The 20,769-nt window shown below is 41.0% G+C and overlaps 1 protein-coding gene across 2 annotated transcripts in view; it reads right to left on the bottom strand.

Moving 5' to 3' along the window:
• Window positions 1-20,769, bottom strand: part of LOC117431585 (PH and SEC7 domain-containing protein 2-like) — a 214,679-nt gene that overhangs the window by 10,490 nt on the left and 183,420 nt on the right. For both annotated transcript variants that reach the window (XM_034927050.2, XM_058996025.1), the window contains exons 9-13: window positions 19,447-19,490; window positions 17,244-17,434; window positions 11,511-11,581; window positions 8,262-8,419; window positions 6,636-6,780 (exon numbers count right to left, since the gene is read on the bottom strand). In XM_034927050.2, coding sequence (XP_034782941.2) covers window positions 6,636-6,780; window positions 8,262-8,419; window positions 11,511-11,581; window positions 17,244-17,434; window positions 19,447-19,490 — 609 coding nt within the window. The remainder of the gene's footprint in view (window positions 1-6,635; window positions 6,781-8,261; window positions 8,420-11,510; window positions 11,582-17,243; window positions 17,435-19,446; window positions 19,491-20,769) is intronic.

The raw sequence follows: 20,769 nt of genomic DNA, 5'->3' as shown, positions 1-20,769 counted from the left end.
CTCTTCGGGCTGTGGACGCACCGACTCCTCCCTTTTGGGCTGTGGACGCACAGACGCCTCCCTTTTGGGCTGTGGACGCACCGACTCCTCCCTTTTGGGCTGTGGACGCACCGACTCCCCCCTCTTGGGCTGTGGACGTTCGGGCTCCCCCCACTCAGGCGTAGGACGTTCGGGCTCCTCCCACTCAGGCGTAGGACGTTCGGGCTCCTCCCACTCAGGCGTAGGACGTTCGGGCTCCTCCCACTCAGGCGTAGGACGTTCGGGCTCCTCCCGCTTGGGCTGTGGACACTCAGGCTCCTCCCGCTTGGGCTGTGCAACCCTGTGCTCACATATTACATTTAACCAGCACGTGAAGTGATTTGTGCTCTCCTCGTGCCTAAATACAAATCTACACTTTTTAAATACACGTGAAACACAGACCCGTTTATATCCCGTGTACCAATGACTATACACCAACATTAACACACGCACGCAACATACAACACATAATAAGCACACAGGGACGGGGCACATTGCCACAAGCTCTCAATGAAACTTCTGCACCTGTTAACAGGTAGTTTGGCCCACTCTTCCTGAGCAAACTGCTCCAGCTGTCTCAGGTTTGATGGGTGCCTTCTCCAGACTGCAAGTTTCAGCTCTTTCCATAGATGTTTGATAGGATTCAGATCAGGACTCATAGAAGGCCACTTCAGAATAGTCCAATGTTTTGTTCTTATCCATTCTTGGGTGCTTTTAGCTGTGTGTTTTGGGTCATTATCCTGTTGGAGGACCCATGACCTGCGACTGAGACAGAGCTTTCTGACACTGGGCAGTACGTTTCGCTCCAGAATGCCTTGATAGTCTTGAGATTTCATTGTGCCCTGCACAGATTCAAGGCACCCTGTGCCAGGCGCAGCAAAGCAGCCCCAAAACATAACCGAGCCTCCTCCATATTTCACTGTAGGTATGGTGTTCTTTTCTTTGAAAGCTTCATTTTTTCGTCTGTGAACATAGAGCTGATGTGACTTGCCAAAAAGCTCCAGTTTTGACTCATCTGTCCAAAGGACATTCTCCCAGAAGGATTGTGGCTTGTCAATATGCATTTTAGCAAATTCCAGTCTGGCTTTTTTATGTTTTTCTTTCAAAAGTGGAGTCCTCCTGGGTCTTCTTCCATGGAGACCACTTTCGCTCAAAAAGCGACGGATGGTGCGATCAGAAACTGACGTACCTTCACCTTGGAGTTCAGCTTGTATCTCTTTGGCAGTAATCCTTGGTTCTTTTTCTACCATTCGCACTATCCTTCTGTTCAATCTGGGGTCGATTTTCCTCTTGTGGCCGCGCCCAGGGAGGTTGGCTACAGTTCCATGGACCTTAAACTTCTTAATAATATTTGCAACTGTTGTCACAGGAACATCAAGCTGCTTGGAGATGGTCTTGTAGCCTTTATCTTTACCATGCTTGTCTATTATTTTCTTTCTGATCTCTTCAGACAACTCTCTCCTTTGCTTTCTCTGGTCCATTTTCAGTGTGGTGCACACAATGATATCAAACAGCACAGTGACTACTTTCTCCATTTAAATAGGCTGAATGACGGATAACAAGATTGGAGACATGTGTGATACTAATTAAAGAAACAAATTAGTTTGAAATATCACTATAATCCAATTATTTATTATCTTTTCTAAGGGGTACCAACAAATGTGTCCAGGCCATTTCAGAATATCTTTGTAGAATAAGCAATAATTCATCTCTTTTCACAGCTTCTCTGCTTTATTCTATGACATACCAAAGGCATGCAAGTATACATGATAAAATAGCTTTTAATTTAATCACTTTTCAGGAGGAATGAAGCATTATTTCAATGATCTGTAAGGGTACCAACAAATTTGAGCACGTCTGTATATATATATATATATATAATTACTAAATCCTAAATCCTAAAATTCTAGGTGATGCAAAACATTTGGCCATCGGTGTATATTGAAAAATACATATTCGTCTCAAATGGGATTGTTAAGTTAGTTCAAGAAGCTGTATTTTAGCAACTACAAATAAATTGCAAGAAATATGTAGCATTTTCTAATCCAATTTCACTATGAAACTGGGCTGTATTGTGTGAAAGGCAGGATTTTTCAATCTAGCTGTATTTATTTCATTTAAAATAAGCTTTTTGTATGGTAATTTGTACTGTATGATACACAGATTTGAGATGTATTGTTATTGTATGTATTATATTTGAATTAATTGTGAATATATTTGCAAATTGAGTGACTACAGTAACAAATAAAAGAGTAGGCTATTTTTTCCACCAGTTAACAATTAATTGTATTGTAGTGTGCGGTGCTGTCTTTCTGTTCCATTTGTGACCCGACGATGTAAACAGACGGTGTATGCCATTGACATACTAAGTAGGGGACACAGCTCATTTGTATGCCTCTCACAATTGGATAGATATAATCTCTCAGTAACAATCTGTGGCCGGAAATTACTGCCATATTTTATGCATATGGGCCATTGTCTTTAAAAATATGGAAAATACTTTAATGAGCAACCAACCTCACAAGTACAATGGTACCCAAAATATTCTCCTTTTTCTAGGAAAGCAGTGAAACTGGTGATGAGACTGCTTGCTCACTAAATGTCTTGGTGTCCCTGAATCGGTTCTTCTTTAACAATATGAAACGATTTTAATGAACAATCTGTCCCACAAGCGTAGTGGCCCCCAATATGATCCACAGGTATGACATTTCTCTTCATTTTACCTCTCTTCAGTTTCTAGCTAAGGACTGTCAAACCAACACCTCAATGAATTTCAATAGCAGTCTTGCAGTCACCACTCAGGAAAATAGTTTTTTGGGTAAACTAGAGAACAAATGCTCCACCCAGTGGTTCAGCACTGTTAGTAAATTAATCATATTTAGGGTCCCGGTGAGGGTGTGACCCTCACTGTAATACTGAACTGCCTGTTATTGTGATTGAGATTGTTATTCTACTGGTGATAGAGTCGTGGTTTATTATGTATTGTGCATGCTGTTGATCGAGTGCGTTTGATATATGACGGTGTATTGCTGTATTGCGATTAGGGTGCTTCCCTTAATGAAGCTGCCGTAGCTGTACATGTGGAACAAGGGTTTGTTATATACATATGTTCGGTAATCTTCCAAGAGAAGGATAATGCTAATTTTCAGTCTTTACTGGTAATAGTTAAGGACTAAATTATAATAATGACAATGATTATAATAACGAGTAAACAATATGATATAACAATTGTCTTTGTAATCAAAGACGATATTCATGCAGGTTACACAAATACGTATAAATGAAAAGTATGACTGTTACTTTGTGTATAAAATCATTCCAGGTGTAAGTGTTTATTGAATAATTAATCCTGTTAGGAGTAGGAATTGTTGGGGATGTCTTTCTTTACGAGAGGGTATTATTAGGTCAGTCATGATTTTGTCTGTGTTAGTCACCACTATAAGAACCTGCAGCTTTGGCTACAATGGGATGAGTGTTCAGTGTGTGGAGAACGGGAGTAGAGAGGAGGTAAACAGAAATATCTAGAACATAAACAACAGCTACACGTGCTAGTTTAAACTAGCACGATACTTGTTTGTTCCTTGTTCTGTTTGTTTGTTTTGGCCCTCGTGCCTTTTGATTTGTAAAGTCTTTGTGTTGTTAAATCTTTTTGTTTAATAAAAGCTAAGCTCCATTGTGTCCCAGTTTTGCCCCGCAATTTCCTGTGTGTAGTGCATTCATTTCCTGGACTGCAGTCACCAGCAAAGCCATCCTGTTCACAGATGGTTAAAGTTTTCTTCACAAACAAATGCAAACATCATTACTTTCAAATCTAACCCGGATCCTGGAAGTTGGCGACGGCTGCTATGTGATGTAATTGCTTGCTCTCAGAGTCTCAAGGCGTTGGCAGACATTCATTCATTTTTGATTGATAGTTCATTGTTGTTCAGTGATTATATTGATAACACGGAATTGCATTGCATTTACTATTGCTATAATAATAGAATATTACTGATATCATGATGAGTCAAAGGAACATTTTGGATAGTTTGCCACAGCATGTGGAAAACAGAAGAAATTAAGCAACAGCGAGACAGCAAGGAGAGATTCACCTGCGGAAGAAACTATTAATATTGCTTATGCCCAGGTAAAATGATTTATGCATCTATGCTCTAAAGAAAAGGTAGCATAGATTTGAACACAGGATTTAGGCTCACATGTAGGTGTCACACTGCACCATTAGGAGGCAGTGTGGTCCAGTGGCACTTTACAGAGGTAGGCTGTGAACTGTGCATTACATGCAGAGTCACTTACAATAGGACATTGTTTTATCATCTCATCCGCAGGATGGAGCACAAGGAGGTTGTTCAGGGTCACGAAGTGAGTCAGTCAGTGGCAGAGGTGGGATTTGAACCAGTGACCTTCTGGTTACAAGTCCTGGACTTTGACCACTGGACCACACTGCCTCCTTACTGCAGACTGTCTTTGCGCATTTGGCACCGCTATCAACAGTAACCCAGGCTTCTGGCACCAAATGCTCCAAGGGCATATACTAGTGCAATGAAAGCTTCTAATTCCTCCAAGGGCATTGACCAGGAATCATCCTGTAGTTGTCGGTGGGCTTCTGCTTCAGTGCAACGTCGTACGTGGTGAAGCGTATGCATGTCAATCAATAGGTGAAAAGCACTCAATGCGCTCTCATTAATGTTGTGTTTTGCATATGCTGTGGGCCCTGGAACTTTCCTTCAAAATATTTTGTTCACCCCTTCTACCTGCAGCTTTAACACCAGGATTTATAGTGCTCTAAACAGTGCCATCATTACCAGCCTTTTGAGTGCCAGGTGGTGCTGGCGCTACCGCTGGAGAAGCGGCTGCCTCAGGTGAAGTAGCGGCTGGATCAGAAGCAGGGGCTGATGCAGGTGAAGTGGCTGGCATCCTTGCAGAGGCTGCCACGGGATCTCCTGCACCCTCTTCACGCACTTGGTCCTGGCACTTCACTGGCATCCTCCTCACTGTCACTGCTGCTGGAAGATTCATCTTCACAAACCCAGTCTGCTTCAGAGCCAGATTCATCACTGCCCGTCGCTGCTGCATCAGAATCATTGTTTGGTAAACGTTGCAGTAATTCCAAACACTGCTTTGCTGTCCTGCATCTTCCGCGATCCATTTTCAATGTGTATTGGGGTAACAGTGAATTTCTTAGAAAAACAAGTGACTTGTATAGTAACCTGAGTGCAGACAGACAGCTGGGCGACGTGAGCTGTCAAGGCTGATTGATGGGCTATCAGGAGGCTCAATGAAATAATAGAAATGTAAAAAGACCGCTCACTTGAGGAATGCAGACTGATATAATCAAACTTCAATACATGGTGGCAAGTCCCGACTGATAAATTCAAATAATACAGCAACATTTCATTGTTATAATATGTTTCATATGCAAAGGTCAATTTGAGAGCTCCGGGTCGGAATAGCTATGACAGTATTTTATCTCGCTAATTTTTGCAGCTACACAATTCTTTCTTTGTCAGGGTAATAAGGACATATATTTAGGAAAAGTCAGGAAAGCACAGCTCCGTATCTTAAACACACACACAGCAATTTAAATTTAAATTCCAGAAACAGTCAAAATAACTGCCTTGGTCGTTCTAGTGTTAACCAATCATAATTAATTACATTCACAATAAACATTTACTTATCAAAATACACCAAATAAATTATATTTCTATAATATACTCATCATAGAAACACAAGTAGTCCTAGTAGACTCTAACAGTATGCGCACCTATGCTATGCTTCTTTGCATGTGCCTGGTCTGAGATGGGAAGAGGTGAGATGCAACAACATGGCCTCCATGTCTCTCTGCACAAACCAAATCAAAGGAATGTCTCTATTAAGGTACGTTTTCAGTATTTTAAAATAGATGGATTGTTAAGAGGGCAGTAGGTATGCTTGTATGGCATGCCAAACGCTAATTATGTTTTCCATTCTTTTAAAATATATAATCGGAATGTGCACCTTCCGATTCAAACCAGCATTTGCATATCCAATTATGCTTGACGTGAATGGAGAGTACCAAAGTAGAGTTTGCAGGTTAAAAACTTTTAGCTGTGTAATGTTAAACAGGGTTGTAGGCAAATGTATTTTCAACCTATTTTTATTTTATATTCTTGTAATTTCTTTAAATTACGATTCTTAGAAAAATATATAAATGTGTAATAAAAATAAGAACGACATTGACAAAGCACAGCATGCTGGCTCGTTGTAAACAGGCCCAATTTCTGCAAGTGTATGAAGGCAGGAGTTACCTGAGAAAGTTTAGTTGTGTATGAAGGTAGGAGTTACCTGTGAAAGTTTAGTTGTGGATGAAGGCAGGAGTTACCTGAGAAAGTTTAGTTGTGTATGAAGGTAGGAGTTACCTGTGAAAGTTTAGTTGTGTATGAAGGTAGGAGTTACCTGTGAAAGTTTAGTTGTGGATGAAAGTAGGAGTTACCTGAGAAAGTTTCGTTGTGGATGAAGGTAGGAGTTACCTGAGAAAGTTTAGTTGTGTATGAAGGTAGGTGTTACCTGAGAAAGTTTAGTTGTGTATGAAGGTAGGAGTTACCTGAGAAAGTTTCGTTGTGGATGAAGGTAGGAGTTACCTGAGAAAGTTTCGTTGTGGATGAAGGTAGGAGCGGTCGACAGAATTTTTTCTTGGAGCCAATGGCAGCTGGAAAAGCTGGGGCTGAGAAGAGCGCAGCGACCAGATTGATCCGCAGTATCCAGGACAGCATCTCTTCCTCACTCCTGCAGGGGGCGACAGAAGGACAAGCTCATAACCATCAACTGCACCAGGATCACATGAAAACCCATCTGCAAAGGGCAGAAGGGGACAGATCGACACAGCCTTTGGTTCAAAGCTTGTTTCAGTTCTTGCTTTTAGTTCTTATGAAAGGTGAGGGACAATGGCACTGGCTCAGTCAAGCACCATACCAGCAGACTGCATGAGAGCTTCTCCTCACAGCTGTGATGCAAACTCAATCCTGACCTGAACACCTCCTGCCTTCCAGTCACCGGCCTCTTCCAATTTGACTGCAAGTTGTTTAACAGGGGTGGTTTTGTACTGTTGGGTCTGCTGCAGGCCAAGCTGAGACCACTAAACTCACCTGTTACCTGAGCCAGATTTGAAAAAAATCACTACTCCTCCTAATATTTTATTAGCAGTAAAGAAAGTACCCCAATATATATTTCCACTGCAGATGCATGTAAGACAATGTTGGACTTTTCTGGATTAAATGTGTTCAAATATAATCAAAGGACTATTGCAGTAAACTTTCAAAGCAAGTGAACTGGTTTACAGTGGTTTCGGTGAAATATTTTCTGTACATTAATGTGGTATTTACTGTTTTAAGCCTTTTACTGGTATAAGCCTTTACGTATTTAGGAACGCTAGAGAAAAGGATCAACTGTCAAGGGGATGTCAAATATTATTTTTAATCGTGAAGTATCTTGAAATACCTTTTTTCCGGCCGTGAAATCAGCATTTTTTTTACAGTATAAAAAACCCAGCCCAGCATTGGAATAAATATCTAACGGACAGCAAAAGCAACTCCTACTGTAGCTGAGTGCTTCACTGAGAAACACAAGTAGTTTGAAATCAGTCCTCTTCATTCAATATGGAAAACTAGAATGTGATCTGCATACATACAGTACATATGTATATACGACATGCAGGGAAGCCTCCTCTATATTCTAAATAGCTGGGGATATGCTAACTTATAACAAAAATACATAACTAAAAAATGAATGAAATGAATACTACTACTACTACCTCCTCGTGAATCTGCTCCTGGCTCTTAGTAAACTTGCCATTTACAAGACCAGGAAGCGTAAGATGATCGGGGAGGGTCTCTTTGACTGTGGGGCCATGTTCAGGGCCCTCGCCCGATCTCGGGTTAAGTTAGAGCACGCCCACTCGGAGTCCACTGGCGACATGCCATCATTTGTCGACCAGTGGGCTCTAGGGGGCGTGCTCTGTACCACCTCTCCTTTTGTTCTAAACATTTAATTTACAGTCCTTTTTTCTGGTCTTTCTGTTTTTTAGTTAAGGCCTAGTTCTTGTTGGCACCCCTATTTTAGGGGTGCTAAATTGAATTTCTTCTCCGGCCGCCTTTGGGCGTCCGGTGCACCGGCTGACACCGGGCAGTCGGTGTAGTCCGGCCTACTAGGCCTTAAATAGGACTACTACTAATAATAATAATAATAATAATAATAATAATGATACTCACGGTGCTTGAAAGAGAAACACTCTCCAGTCAGCTGTCTTGAGTTTCAGTACATTTGGCCGCTTGCTGTAATCTGTGGCTTTTGTAGCTAAGGCATGGTGTATGCGAATGGCATTTTTCAGATCTACTTCCGAAAGGTCTTTGTCAGGCTTGTATTCATCCTATCAAACAAACAAAACAAACGAAATTGAACACGTCTTCTTGGTAAAATATACAGTAAATATACTTCAAATGTGTGCTAGGGTGTGAGCATTGTTGTGTATTTTACCCCAGACCACATTTACAATCCTCTTCATAAAATATCTTTGTATCAATGAAATAATCCCCTATTCAAAACCAGGCAAAAGATTTTATCGACCTAAATTCTAAATGCAATAGTGCCTGTAAATTGTAATACTACAGATTAAACAGAACTGAAAGCAAAAAAGTGAAAATCCATTAGAAATCCGATTGCAGAAAAAGTTTGTTATAGCGTACGTATCACTGACCATTTCTCAATTTGGGGTGACCCAGAGGATCACATTTAAAGACAGTGGGGTCTGTTTTAATTGAAAGTGTTATAGAACCCCGTGAAGTGTAACAAGAAACACAGTTCTGTACCTCTGCTGTATCCCATGCGGTCCGTACACTATCTCACAAATATATTTATGAATTTTTTCTACTTTTACCCGGAAACGTTCACCAGGAGAAAGAGATGTTTTCTTCAAAGCCTCTCAGTGTATCTGTTACAATGTCGGTGTCGTGTTATTTTCAGTACGCAGCGTATGCCTAAACACCTTCCACTAAGAAAGCAGGGAAGCGCCCATTCAAATCTGGTACATTATGCTGTTTTCAGTCTTTTACATCTTTATTTGAATTCATTATATTTTTCCACCATTAAGAAAATAGTATGCACATATTTATCATATGCAATACATTGTATATTTTTTTACTTCTGCAACTTTGTGGGGGACTTCTTATTTTGTCTTGTTCGCCGTGATTTTTTTTTCTTTTTAGAGAAATTGATTGTCTGTTTCCAGTTTAAGTTTTCAAAAAAATAATGTATAATTAATGGTAAATGTACCTCTGTTTGACAATAGGTAAACACCCATCAGATCGCAATTGATTGCACTTATACCAAAATCTGACAGCATACCACTTTCTGACATTACATGGGTCAAGTTTTGGTCCGCGTACCATATTGTGGCAATGTACCACTTTCTAACACTACACGGGTGCTCAGATTGAGATGAGAGACGTACTGTGGAGCAGTGCTGCAGGAGGAAGCTTGATCTGCATACACTTTGGTCCTCACAAGAGAAATTCTCTTTCTCCAAGCGAACGCTCCCGAGTAAATGTTGAGAAATCTATTGCCCAGTGGATTTATGACTCACGATGTGTGATTTAAAATGTCGCTTAAATATATAACGCTGCAGTACGGACAACAGCAAGTATGTGTTTTAAATTAAGGGCTTAAAGAGTAATTTTGTATGATGCATGGCAACATGAATGTGTGTGAGACTACATGGGCATAACATTTACTAGTGTTTGGAAATGACTGACTAAATATTGTTTAAATAACCTTACACTGCACAAACCAAAGTGAAACATCATGGCTGTTAATGTATGTTTATACAACCTGTCTCATCCAGCTCCTCAACAGTGGAATTCTGTAGAATACTGCATAATGTTCAGACGAAATCCCTATTGAAATGAATGCTGTGATACCACTGCAACCCGGAGCCTGTCTTCTCTGAATCTGACATGATTTCTAAATCTTGTCTGCCTAAAATCGATATAAGACTGTATGTTTCCTGTCCTGCAAATCCTTGTTTACGGAATGGAGAAAGTCAGATTAAAATGAATACAATCCTTGAATTACTGGGTATTTCTCCATATGTGTTCATATAGTTTGTCATGTTCTGTATACTGTGCCTCTCTTTGTTTAGGTACAGTATTAGATTTGGCAGTACCTCTGAAAGCAGCACTCTGTATAATCCAGCACAATGTTCTGGTCCCAAGTGATGCCGGATTAGAAAGGTTCTACTTTCCATTTTAATGTAATTTTCTCTCATGTCTGATTTCCTCCTGTTTCCAAACTGTTAGCCTGACTGACAGTCTGATTATCTGATCACAGTCTCTCCAGGGAACTCTCTTTCCTTTCCTTCGACTTTTACCAACATCACAGTGCAAGCCATTCCTGGACAATTTTCTTATTGATGTTACAGTATATTCTTAGCCCATTCGCCTCAAAGTAATGTAAAATGCAAAACAAATTTTTCTGATTTGTAACTGATTTTGTTGATAATATAATATACTATATATGGATAGTGTTATTGAACTATAGGTCATATTGCCTAATTTTAACAATACAGAAAGATAAGTAATTGACGTAATTACTTTAAGACTACAAATTCAGAAACACTCCAACAAAAAGCTTCTTAATCAAGGTATTCTAAACAAAGCCAGTGTAAGCAGTAAGCCTTGACACCTGTGCTTCACAGAACTTGCCTTGACCAATTACTCCAATTACTCCTATTATTGTTATTTTGTCGTGTTCTACTAATAAATCATTATTGTTTAAACAAACTGAAGAGTCACATTTGCAAGCTTGCTTATTTATCAACCTCAGGCCGGAACTAAATCAAGGGGCAATTAATAACCTTCTAGTGTGCTATAGCATATAAATCTAATGTGATTTTCAGAGGATACATCACAAAGGATTTATATAATGTAATGAATACACATTGTTTAATTCCTTAATACATTAGAATATACATCCAACCATCTATCTTGGCGTGTCCATAAAAAACACTAATTATTAAACTACATTTAGCTTATAACCACAACAAACCTAATATTCAATGTTCAACCTCTACTCACAGCACCTGTGTTTCTCATTTGAATCGTGGAGATGCAATGTTTGCAGAGCTGTGTTTAGCTGTGAGTCTGGTTCTTAGCAAGCTGTGTCGGGATGAGTCATATATTTTCGATATTTTAATCCATGTATTGAAATATGGGCTGCAGAGCTGAAGGAGAATAGTTCCATCTTGTGGTTTATCATGTCACAGAACCACTTGATGGAATTATTCTCTTGTAATCCCATCAACCTATCTATTGTTCTATGGGCCGTACAAATGCCAACATAATACAGTCAAAGCAGTGCTAAACTTCAGTGTCAGATGTGTGTTCTCTGGCTGTCATTGATCACATTGAAACCGGCAGTAAAACCCTTTCTGCAGACCCCATTGCTCCGGTTGTTTGCAGTATTACCTTTTGCAGATACAGTATCGTCCCTTTCAAAACAGCGTAGAATTTCTTCCAACCTCTCCTGCCTCGGGGAGCTGAAAAAACACAATGGAAGGTATTCAATGGTATTAAAGATGGGGAAACAGAATGCGTCGCTCAAAAAAACACCTCTCAGAGCAATAGATGTCCTCAGTTAATGTTGATGACATGAATAAATGAATCATTTGCAACAACCGGACACCGTTCTCCAATTGTTTTCCATAGAGGCCAGCCATGAGTTAGAACTGCTGCTGAAAAGCTTCACATGGACTACAATGATTATTTCAGACAAACAAAGGTAACTAAATAAATGACTTTGAGGTTGTATACTAGTGATAATGGTATTGCTGTGTTCCTTGGTAACAATGGAACTCAAGATAAACCCTTAACCATGCTTCGCTACGTCACAATGGCATCTCCATGTGATAAACTAATAAATCCAAGGCTACAAACATCGATTTTGAAGTGCAAGGACAAAAACAAATTCAATAGAAAATTAACAGAAAGAAAATGTGTATCTTTTAATCATTCAGTTTAAAACTGACCCAGGCAGCTAGATTTAGCTTGTACACATTTTAGGTTTAGCCAAATGTTGCACTAAATGTTCTCTGTCTTTATTCTCCTGTAACATGTTGGAATACTGAAAGAAACGTATACAATTCTTTGATGAACGTTTCGAGTATGAATCTTCAACTCAAATTGTTGTTATGAGTTGTGTGTCAAATTCTTCTACTATGGGGTTTGGCATGGTCGCCACCCTCAAATGTGCTGGATATTCATGTAGCAGACGTCAGCCTTGGGGTTGCTTATTTTCTCTCTGCACATTAACGATGCTGAAAGAGTTTGTTGCATTCGTTTAGGCCAGATTACAGCGCCTTTTAATCTTACCTCCTCCCTGTATTAAACAGAATAAAGGAATTACTGAAGAATTGACTTTTTTTACCCGTACTGGTGTTCAGAGATTATGACCCCCTTGGAATTCACTTAAAACAGAAAACAGCGCCCTGTACAGCATGACTATAAGTGAATGTGACTAACAAAACAATCCCATGATCTCACCGGTTATACACTTCCATTAGCTACATCCCATAACCTCACCTGTTCTGCACTTCCATTAGCTACATCCCATAACCTCACCTGTTCTGCACTTCCATTAGCTACATCCCATAACCTCACCTGTTCTGCACTTCCATTAGCTACATCCCATAATCTCACCTGTTCTGCACTTTCATTAGCTACATCCCATAACCTCACCTGTTCTGCACTTCCATTAGCTACATCCCATAATCTCACCTGTTCTGCACTTCCATTAGCTACATCCCATAATCTCACCTGTTCTGCACTTCCATTAGCTACATCCCATAATCTCACCTGGTCTGCACTTCCATTAGCTACATCCCATAATCTCACCTGTTCTGTACATCCCATAACCTCACCTGTTAAGCACTTCCATTAGCTACATATATTTCAAATGTTTTGAAAGAAACTCAAACATGGATTTTCTATTTCTAACATGGAATCGGCTGCTCAAGGTTTCTGTGGCAGAGGGAAGCGGCACTCAAGCAGCACCGCAGAGCGGCGCGCAGGAGATAAAATATTTTCAACTTTCACCACGCCGTGACGTAAACTACCAGCAGCCAATCAGGGGAAAGTAGGAGGCTCCTTCGCGAGGAATAAATAAATAAATAAATAAATAAATAAATAAATAAAATGGAGGAAAAGCTTGTGGTTCTGATTCAGATTTTCCAGAGTTGTATAATACACATTAAATATTTAAATCTGCCTTCATCAAACCGGAGCTCCTGTATCAGCCGATGATATTCGCCGTACCTTTTTCTTTTCTTGAGGATGTCATGGACCCACAGCGATCTTACATTGTTTTTCTTTCTCCGGTAGAGCAGGGCGATCGCAATTCTCTTTTAATGTTTGCTGTTCATTGTTCCAGGTATTGTGTTGTCAGATGCACAGTACCACTGATTGTTGCCGCTTTTACAGTTTCCCCCCCAAAAGTTTGATATGATGGGGTGGCAGTAGTTGCATTTTTTAATCATGTATATGATAGTGCTCAATAATATCAATGTATAATGACGCCTTTAACTCACACTCTCTTTGCCTATACCCAGCAAACCAGACAAAAGTCACAAAGAAAGAAAATATTTTTAAAAGCAACATGTTTTTATTTTATTTTAAACAACACAATTGCCTGATATTTTGGGTAATTGTGGGGGGATTATGATGGTGTATGTGTGGGGAGTTAAAATTAGGTTTTATAAAAAAAAAAAAATGTATAATGTTTCGCTTATTTTTTTGCTCAGCTTTGTGTCTTCTGTATAAAAATAGTTTTCCCTTCCCGCTGGCATTTACTGTTTGTTGCTTGGCAACCAAAAAGTCACATGCAGTCGTGACATCACAACAGACCACCCACTGACTTTCACTTGCCACTCCCCTGCCTCGTTCGGTGCGAACAGTGGTCTACGGCGACTGCAGAGTGGCGCGCAAGGAGGCGGCATGCACACTGCATCTGGTGTGAACTCCTGTGACGGGACTGAAAGGAGTCCCTGTCGTAATTCGCCCTCCTGACCACAAGCAGCGCTGTGTAGGGTTGACCGTGATTGGGTCAGGAGGCTGAACTCTGACCAGACAGGAAGTTCTGGGTCAGACGGCCATCTTGGCCCAAGGTGGAACCATGCGGCCGCCAAGTCCCATCATTGTAATCAACTGTGCTGTGCTTGTCGATTGGCTGACGTGGGGCAGCGTGCCGATTGCAGGGGCGGGACTCGGTCTCCCTGTCCTGAACTGAAAACACGGAAGAGACGCGCTGTGCTTTGTTGTTTTGCTTTTACAAACCTGCTGTAATTCACAGAATCCTAAAACTCTGGAAAACCTTGGAGGATTACTGCGGTGGGGAAATAACCCAGGACTAGTCATTATTCCTTGGAAGGGAGCCAAGAGGCAGTGCGAGGAAACCCACTGCAATAGCACAGAGAAACCCAGTGCTTCCTTTGTTGTTGTTTTTGTAAGCACAATGTTTTTGTTTACTCTTTTTATTTGAAACCTGAGTTTACCATTGCTGGTATTCCAGGTGGTTTTTTCTGCAATACTGGACTGTTTATTTTCATTGTGTGTTAAAATAAAATCCTGCCCAGATACCATTGTTGGTACAGGGCTCCAGGATTAAACGTCAATTCCGGCTCCAGTGTGCTATCATTTCTGGTCCTTCCCTAAGCTCCGCCCACTACCCTCCCACAACACACCTTAACTCTCATGATATCAGCAGTGCCTTTGGGGTCAAAGCATGTTTCTGGCCATTGAAGGGGTGGGAAAATGTTCACGGTACGCAAGCAAGTGCAACACTTACTGAAAGCATGGCTTGCAAACAGATTCCTTTCACCAAGTGCAGTGCCAGATATCATGTCTTAAAATATCAACACATGTTTACTACAGCATGAGTTTCTTTCATAACCCAGATTTACAGCTTCACAGAATAATTAGCTACAATAGGTTTGATATCTTGATGGCAACCTTTTTATGCAAACTCTTGTTAACAAACACTCGTTTTAGCACTGTGTTATTACCACCCTGTGTTATGTTGCTATTCAGTCCAATTCAGGCATAAGAGGACATGTCTAAAGCCACCACTGCACTGGAAAAAGGGCCAAACCCTTGATTTATTTAGCCAGCTAGCTTTAGTAATACAACACAGTCGTATTATAGCAGTTGTAAAAAACCTGATCATGCTCGGCCTGCAGTTCCTTTGCAGTTTTAAATAAAGTAGCAGTTTTTTTTTTTTTTTATCTGATCTTTGGCATTGGCTATTAATAAAGCAGGTTAGATGGGAGACTTACTCCATTTCTGCAACCCTCACGTCTTTGCAGACCCCTTTTTCTCCCGCTGTAAATCCATTAATTAGCATTGTATTTAGCACTGCTCAGAAGGGCTGCTTTTGCTTAGTAAGCAATCTGTGGAATCGTTTTCATTCAAATATGTTGTGCACCTTTGGGTACTGTAAATTAGTAAACATGTATTACCAGTGCGGTGAATTATAACGCAGTGGCAATTGCTTTTCTCATAAGGACAGCTCTTGGAAATCAACTGTCATGTTGTTGTATATTCATGAAATTCTACAGTATGTAATTAGCCTTCTGCATGAGGATGAGTACAAGCTGTCTCTCTGTCTGAGTTCAATTACACACTTGGATTGTTTCTCCTCCTAGCTCTACACCAGACCCTGCTGGTCACCTCCCCAACATCCACTCTGCATCTCCAGGGTGGAACGAGGCAATTGGCTTGAAGGAGGCCCATCCACCTCCAGTTCTCCTGAGTTGTTGTGGGGAACTGCTGCGTTACAGGAGTGTAATTGGACATTCTAAACTGGAGAGAAAATCAGGGGTAAAGTAAAAGCAGCATTCATAGGGTCCCCGGCACTACTGTGTGTGCGTGCGTGCGTGCGTGTGTGCGTGCGTGGGGGAGGTGGGGGGAGTCATACAATCAGGAGCTGGCTGGTACGAATCCTGGTTGTGCTAAGTTGCTGATTTGGGCTGGGGACCACGGTAAATTTGTACGATAATTTTGTGCTTTACTTTTACCATAGTTTTCCACGGTCTGACACATTTATTTTGTTTTTAAATATACTTTACCATACCTCTCTGAGAGTTACAGTGCTTACCTATGCTTATTACACTTTGCTATGATTTTACTGAGGGGACTCAGGGAGTTTGTGTTCCTGCTGCTTCAGGAGGTGATCGCCTGGTCACAGTGCACCTGGTTGCTCTTTAGCGCCCCCCAATGGGGTAGAGGGGATTCACTGGTAGTGATCAGTTCTCTGAATGTTAAGTGGGTTGCAATGGGTGTAAAATCTCTAATGAGTATGTTCTTAGCTCTCACTAAAAGAAGAGTATATTTATTGAATTATTTAAATCTAACCAGCCTCCTCTCATTGTATAGTAATTATAAAGCAGGGCTGTTCATTCTCATCTGTATTTCCATTTACTTTTCAATTTTCCCTTTTCATAAATACAAATTAAAGCTGTACATTGATAAACACTGTATTTGTACAACAAGGGGATCATTTTCCAAACTTGTTGTTCTCACATGTACCATTTTCTTAAGTATATATTTGCTTTAGTGCTTTAAATGTTGTTTAAATAAATGTGCACAAAATATGATTAGATGTTTTGTGTTTCATAACTTTATAGAGAGATTTTTTGTTTAAAAAATATAAAGAACTATGAAGCTGTCATGCAGTGTTCACTTAGTGATACAGAATGCCTACGAACCTGCCATGCAGTGTTCACTTAGTGATACGGAATGCATATGAACCTGTCATGCAGTGTTCACTTAGTGATACGGAATGCATATGAACCTGTCATGCAGTGTTCACTTAGTGATAGAGAATGCATATGAACCTGTCATGCAGTGTTCACTTAGTGATACAGAATGCATACGAACCTGTCATGCAGTGTTCACTTAGTGATAGAGAATGCATATGAACCTGTCATGCAGTGTTCACTTAGTGATACAGAATGCATATGAACCTGTCATGCAGTGTTCACTTAGTGATACAGAATGCATATAAACCTGTCATGCAGTGTTCACTTAGTGATAGAGAATGCATATGAACCTGTCATGCAGTGTTCACTTAGTCAGTGATACAGAATGCATGTGAACCTGTCATACAGTGTAAAGCAGTGGATTTCGTTCCCACACCACAGTACGTACTTCGTTTGCCGTCCATGTCTGCGTGGCTCTTGCGCGTCAGGACCCCGTGCTTGTAGGTAGCTGCATTGGATGCCAGTGGAATGTGGAGGAAGGGGTTGCTGCTGTACACGATCCTCGTCACCTTCTTCACTCCGCTGTCAGATTTGTCATCGACCAGCTCGGACAGGGACTTCCCCAGCTCCTCATCATCCCTTCCACAGGAAACAGAGCGAGCGCACACATATTAGAACACAGAGACACTCAATACTGCCTACAGCATCAGAGCACACATGTATTAGAACACAGAGACACTCAATACTGCCTACAGCATCAGAGCACACATGTATTAGAACAACACAGACACTCAATACTGCCTGCAGCATCAGAGCACACATGTATTAGAACAACACAGACACTCAATACTGCCTGCAGCATCAGAGCACACATGTATTAGAACACAGAGACACTCAATACTGCCTGCAGCATCAGAGCACACATGTATTAGAACAACACAGACACTCAATACTGCCTGCAGCATCAGAGCACACATGTATTAGAACACAGAGACACTCAATACTGCCCACAGCATCAGAGCACACACGTATTAGAACAACACAGACACTCAATACTGCCTGCAGCATCAGAGCACACACGTATTAGAACACAGAGACACTCAATACTGTCTGCAGCATCAGAGCACACACATATTAGAACAACATAGACACTCAATACTGCCTACAGCATCAGAGCACACACGTATTAGAACACAGAGACACTCAATACTGCCTACAGCATCAGAGCACACATGTATTAGAACAACACAGACACTCAATACTGACTGCAGCATCAGAGCACACAGGTATTAGAACAACAGAGACTCAATACTGCCTACAGCATCAGAGCACACATGTATTAGAACACAGACACTCAATACTGCCCACAGCATCAGAGCACACACATATTAGAACAACACAGAGACACTCAATACTGCCTACAGCATCAGAGCACACACGTATTAGAACAACACAGAGACACTCACTACTGCCTACAGCATCAGAGCACACACGTATTAGAACAACACAGAGACACTCACTACTGCCTACAGCATCAGAGCACACACGTATTAGAACAACACAGAAACACTCAATACTGCCTACAGCATCAGAGCACACACGTATTAGAACACAGAGACACTCAATACTGCCTACAGCATCAGAGCACACACGTATTAGAACAACACAGAGACACTCAATACTGCCTACAGCATCAGAGCACACACGTATTAGAACAACAGAGACACTCAATACTGCCTACAACATCAGAGCACACACGTATTAGAACAACACAGAGACACTCAATACTGCCTACAGCATCAGAGCACACACGTATTAGAACATCACAGAGACACTCAATACTGCCTACAGCATCAGAGCACACACGTATTAGAACAACACAGAGACACTCAATACTGCCTACAGCATCAGAGCACACACGTATTAGAACACAGAGACACTCAATACTGCCTACAGCATCAGAGCACACACGTATTAGAACAACACAGAGACACTCAATACTGCCTACAGCATCAGAGCACACACGTATTAGAGACAAACACTCAATACTGCCTGCAGCATCAGAGCACACACGTATTAGAGCAGACACTCAACACTGCCTACAGCATCAGAGCACACACGTATTACAACACAGAGACACTCAATACTGACTACAGCATCAGAGCACACACGTATTAGAGACAAACACTCAATACTGCCTGCAGCATCAGAGCAGACACGTCTTAACACAGAGACACTCAATACTGCCTATAACATGACCTTCAGAGTCATTGTAGCTAAGAAAATAGTATCATTTTTCTTCACCATGTCCCGCCATTGACTATAGGTCTCAAATGTGCAGTTTTGAAAGAAACACATTGTTTTAGCAAACATCACATTAGTCTCAATTTGTTACCTTCAGTCTCACATTTATGATTTAAAACATCCTACTGGAGAACTACTAGAAGTATTTTGTAGATAATATATTGCAATGAACCACGCCAAGTTCAAACTTTCTAAAGTTCCAAGGATGTAATGAGAAGCAGAAACAAAACATGAATTGGAAACCAAATGCCATGAATGACACAGATTATTACATGGATCTGTATGTACGACATTGTTACTTTGTTAAACCTTAGTATGTCTCTGTAGGGGGTAAAACAGGTACTTACATTGCCCATTCTAGCTTTTCATTCTTTATTGAATTGTAGAGAATCTGAAAGAAAAGAAGATCATTTCATTTCAAGCTCTTTTTGTTTTATCCAGAATTACAATGCCCAGATGGTGGTATATTTCAGAAGACATTGAGAAAAACTTCTAGTGAAAACATTATGAATTTGAATGTTTCTTTAGTGTTGCTACTTCACAGGCCAGGAGCAAGTGCTGTGTGGAGCACTAAGAGCCTCCTGGGGTTAGAGTGCTTGGGACCTGGGAGAGAATCACCAATCTCCCAGTCTTTTCTAGGGTAAGGCTACAGGAGCTCATCATAGACAACATGGAGCAAGTTCAGCTGCTAATATACTGGTATTGTCCCTGCAAGCAATACTTTTTTAAAACACAAGATTTGCGTTTAAAAAACAAAAACAAAACAAAACAAACACATTTTTTGTCACTTTTTTGGAAGATATAGGTTACAATGTCAGGTGATATAACCCATCTATTTGTAATTATTGTGTTTCATTTCCCTCATAATTAACCTTGTGATTAACCTGCAAGCACAGCTGGTAATTGCAATAGCAAGGCAATGGAATCTGAGTGCTGCATTTCCTCCATTCGTAATTCAGGAAATATCAACAGTATTCAGATACAGACACAATATGCACAAGCATGCTCCTTTATAAAAGTTTACCACATTGAATTTGCATGCTCATTTGCACTGTGCACTGTGCGTTGCTTCAGTGCACTGAGCAACGCTAACATGCTTCCACAGTCAACTCAGGAAATCAGACATGAGGAGGGCTTCAGTGCACTGAGCAACGCTAACATGCTTCCACAGTCAACTCAGGAAATCAGACATGAGGAGGGCTTCAGTGCACTGAGCAACGCTAACATGCTTCCACACTCAACTCAGGAAATCAGACATGAGGAGGGCTTCAGTGCACTGAGCAACGCTAACATGCTTCCACACTCAACTCAGGAAATCAGACATGAGGAGGGCTTCAGTGCACTGAGCAACGCTAACATGCTTCCACACTCAACTCAGGAAATCAGACATGAGGAGGGCTTCAGTGCACTGAGCAACGCTAACATGCTTCCACACTCAACTCAGGAAATCAGACATGAGGAGGGCTTCAGTGCACTGAGCAACGCTAACATGCTTCCACACTCAACTCAGGAAATCAGACATGAGGAGGGCTTCAGTGCACTGAGCAACGCTAACATGCTTCCACACTCAACTCATCTCTTTTTCTCTGTCTCTCCCCCCTCTCCCTGCTCCTACTACCCCCACTGTCACCTCTCGCCGTAACCTCCGCTCTCTCTCCCCCTCTGTCCTT

This window comes from Acipenser ruthenus, chromosome 22 (assembly GCF_902713425.1).
Source record: "Acipenser ruthenus chromosome 22, fAciRut3.2 maternal haplotype, whole genome shotgun sequence".
Taxonomy (NCBI): Eukaryota; Metazoa; Chordata; class Actinopteri; order Acipenseriformes; family Acipenseridae; genus Acipenser; species Acipenser ruthenus.
The sequence above is the reverse complement of the archived record's forward strand: the minus strand, read 5'-3'. Positions and strand labels throughout refer to the sequence as shown.